The 3815-nt window shown below is 37.1% G+C and overlaps 1 protein-coding gene across 1 annotated transcript; it reads left to right on the forward strand.

The window, feature by feature from the left end:
• Positions 1 to 616: 616 nt before the first annotated feature.
• On the forward strand, positions 617 to 1549 carry LOC112114936 (probable G-protein coupled receptor 141). Its single transcript, XM_024211851.1, has one exon. The coding sequence runs from the start codon at positions 617 to 619 to the stop codon at positions 1547 to 1549; it is 933 nt and encodes a 310-aa protein (XP_024067619.1).
• Positions 1550 to 3815: the final 2266 nt, after the last annotated feature.

The following is a 3815-nucleotide window of genomic DNA, read 5'->3' on the forward strand; positions in this document are numbered from 1 at the left end:
GGAGTAGAACGAAAGAATTACTTCTCGTGTCTTGCTTACAGCACTCCTGCGAATACATCCCAGAATGATGCTCGCTTTTTTGCAACAGTGTTACACTGTTGACTCATATTTAGCTTGTGGTCCACTATGACCCCCCAATCCCTTTTTGCAGTACTCCTTCCTCGGCCGTCATTCCCCATAAGGATCATACTCAAATAATTTGGCCAAGCAGCAGATCTTTTTTGCCTACCTTTGTTTTGAAATATTAATTAGTAACTGTTTTTAAGTACATGGCTGGTAACATTTTCATAACTTGATCAGCTTCTCCCTCTAACCTACGTATATGCTTGGTTTTTTTCCGTCTTTAAATTCAGCTTTTGCAGCCATTCTTTCCTAACTAGTAGGAACTCTGAACTGCATTTCCTAACAGAGCACATTTCAGTAGTGGGGAAAATCTTTGCAGTAACTGATATCAGAAATGAAACAATCCAAGCATTTCTAGGATCATAGACAGTATATGCCCTGGAGCCAGAACCAGGTTGAAGACTCAGTTAGCTCTCAGTTTTAAATCTCACTTTAATCTTTAATGACATTGATGTCTTCTTTTATAGAGTCCAAAAGAGAGATTTACAGGACCATGCCTGGAGAGACTACAACCTCGCTGAATGCATCTGTTACTACACCTCAGTCCAGTAACTTTCATTCTGACATTGAACGTTACATATTGATTACTATATATACAGTAGCATTTATTGGAGGTACAATTGGAGCCATCGCAATGTCATTTTTGCTGGTTAAAATGAACACTCTGTCAGTGACCACGGCGGCGATTGTCAACCTCGTGGTGTTGCACAGCCTGCTTCTCCTGACTGTGCCGTTTCGGCTTTATTATTATATCAATCAGCAGTGGATTTTTGGGCAGGGCTTTTGTAAAGCAGTGAGTGCTATGATGCACATCCATATGTACCTCACTTTTCTATTCTACATAATCACGCTCATTATCCGGTGGCTCATTTTCTTTCAATGGAAGGACAAGTTGGAGTTCTACAGGAAGCTACACGCTGTGGCTGCTAGTGCTACAGTGTGGATAGCGGCCATTGTGATTGTGCTGCCCTTGTTCATTGCTCGGTATGGGAAGTCTGGGGAGTATGAAAATAAAAAATGTTTTACATTCCACCAAGAACTCAAGAAGGAGAGTGTGAAAGCACTGAACTATCTCTTAATTGCCATTGTAGCCACAATCACATGTGTCCTCTTGGGCTTGCAAGTCTTCATCATTCTAAAGGTGGTGAAAAAGCTTCCAGGCTCTGTCTGGTCACATCAAGAATTCTGGGCCCAGATTAAAAGCTTGATGTTCATATCTGTGATAATCATTTGTTTCCTCCCATATCACCTCTTTAGGCTCTATTACATACTGCACATGAAAGAAAAACAATTATTAATGTACAATAATATCTGTTTGAGTATAACTGCCATCAGCTGTCTTGATTTGCTGTCATTTGTTATAAGCGGAAGCCGTTTCTTTAAGCAAAAGATTATTATGCTTCGAGACAAGCTTGCATGCTGTTAGGTTCGTTCATTTTTAGAGACCATCTTCCACACTACAATGTTTAGGTGGGAGGAAAACATATGGCTTTGTCTGTATTTTTTAAAAATGATAATTTATGGAGACAAGTCAAAAAGCATTATAAATTATGTGTATCTATTTATTTTATATGCCTTAAACACAGTACCAACAAAATAACATCGATTCTTTGATTAGGTGAAATACTTACCAGTGTTGACAGTGCCAGCCTAGCAGACTGGTGGTAACTGTGCTGTGTCACAAGGGAGACAAAGGTTCCAATCCCATGCCACAGAAGGAAAAGAAGCAATAGCCCAAGATGATTTGTAAAGAATGTGGAGAGAGAAAAATAAAACACAAAGTCAATGAATAGTGGCTTATGTAATAAAATATAGAGACGTTTGAAGTTCCTAGTTCTGTATACGGTATGTGTACTGTTTATATGTTATTTATTAATAACAATCTGTGATAGAATGTAGTGGTTCTACAGGTCTTCGTTGAGGAATTTGGGGCTTACACTGCAGTGTGGCTTTCTAGTTCAATTGATCAACTGATACAACTTCTAAAAAGCAAGCAGTAAATGTATCTCTTAATTTTTTCCCCACTGAACTCACTCTTTTGAAAATGGCTTTATTGTATGAGGGAAAGGTCGGATTTATCTCTTTTGTGTGCTGTAAAAATGTCTCCATAAATAATTACATATCACTGGGCACTATATTCAGCATTGGCAGTTCAAATCAAAAGCCAGTGTTTATTCTCTTTCTTCACAGAATTGTCCAATTCTTTCAAGAGCTCATTTAGTTAACGCTACAGATAATTTAACTTAGAATATTATTCAGACAGCAGTTGTGTTGTTTCTCCAGGTCATTTATTTTAGTCTCCAAGGTAACAATAATTTCCTTTTCTATGATACTTTTGCCCAGTTTTGAAGGCCATAGTCTGGCCTCTCAGCATGTCCCTGGGATAAAATTAGTCCTACAGAATTTTGTGATCCGGGCAAGTAAAAAAGATAGAAACACTGGCTGGAATGGGATGAGGTTAGCATGTGTGGTGTGATTGAGCAGCCAGTTATATTTCACAGTTATAGATGCATGGTGAGTAGTCGGGATTTTTTAAAACCTAGAATTACCCATTATCAAGCTAAGGAAAAAATGTAAAAAAATCACTTTGTGGAAGATACTTAAGCTTACACAGATCTACTGTATTGTACATGTTCCAATAGAGAATATATATCATTGATGGCTGTAGCTCAAAATAGTGGATGGTTAATTTCTATTTCCATTTCTTTTTGCCTTCTGCATCAAGTTCAAACTTTCCATCTAGAGTCAGTTGAATAATATGTGAATCATTTGGCAAATTTGGTGGCATTAGCTGGATAAATTATCTGATTAATTCTTTTTCATGGCTCTGCCCACGTTCTCACCTCAAGACCGCACAATCTCACCCTTTCATATATCTCACCTTTCATTTCCTTTTGCTTCACTGTCTCTTGTCTATACACAAAGTGTACTGCTGCTCTCCCTAATATCCCTTGTGTTGATGTCTACCATTCGCCTCTCTGAGCCTTCTTCCCTCATGCTTAGAACTCCCTCCTTATTGCTCTGTAGATCTGACCAGGTTATAATATCCTGAACTGAGAGAGACTGAGTAATTCTCATGTGCAACAATAAGCGTTGGAACCATCAACACAGGCTATAACACCAGGGAGAGAAGGTGAAAATGAATTTGTGTTTGTATTTTTTTTCTCTATCATCTTTGGTGTGCAGAATATACTTGGTATAGGGTCTGTAGAGCAACTTATACCTTAACAACACTATATAATTGTTTTATAATAACAATAATAAATGTGGTGGTTTGGCTCACAAGCACATCTTTTCATTCAAGTCTTTCCTACAAATATGCATAAATTAAATTAAAATTGCTTTATATTAAAATTTTGTAAAATTTTATTCTCAGAACAGATAGTTACATACAATAAATACATACAGTAAAATGTTGACACTTGAAGTAAATATAGTGTTCATATATTGTGAAAAATTATATGTAGATTAAGTAATTCTTCTAAGAATACACCCACACCACACTCGGTGTAGTTACTGGTTTCTCTCCTTCTGTTGCAGTTCCAGAGCTTCACCCAAAGGGGTGCAGTTGAGTCAAAATCTTTTCATTTCCAGGGTATGTTAATTGTTGGCATTCAGTATCACAAAATAAAAAATAGTTATGACAAATATTGGAAATAACTTGAAAAGGAATTCTGACTTGTTAGAAGAAA

This window comes from Terrapene carolina, unplaced genomic scaffold (assembly GCF_002925995.2).
Source record: "Terrapene carolina triunguis isolate 2854851 unplaced genomic scaffold, T_m_triunguis-2.0 Scaffold33715, whole genome shotgun sequence".
Lineage (NCBI taxonomy): Eukaryota > Metazoa > Chordata > Testudines > Emydidae > Terrapene > Terrapene triunguis.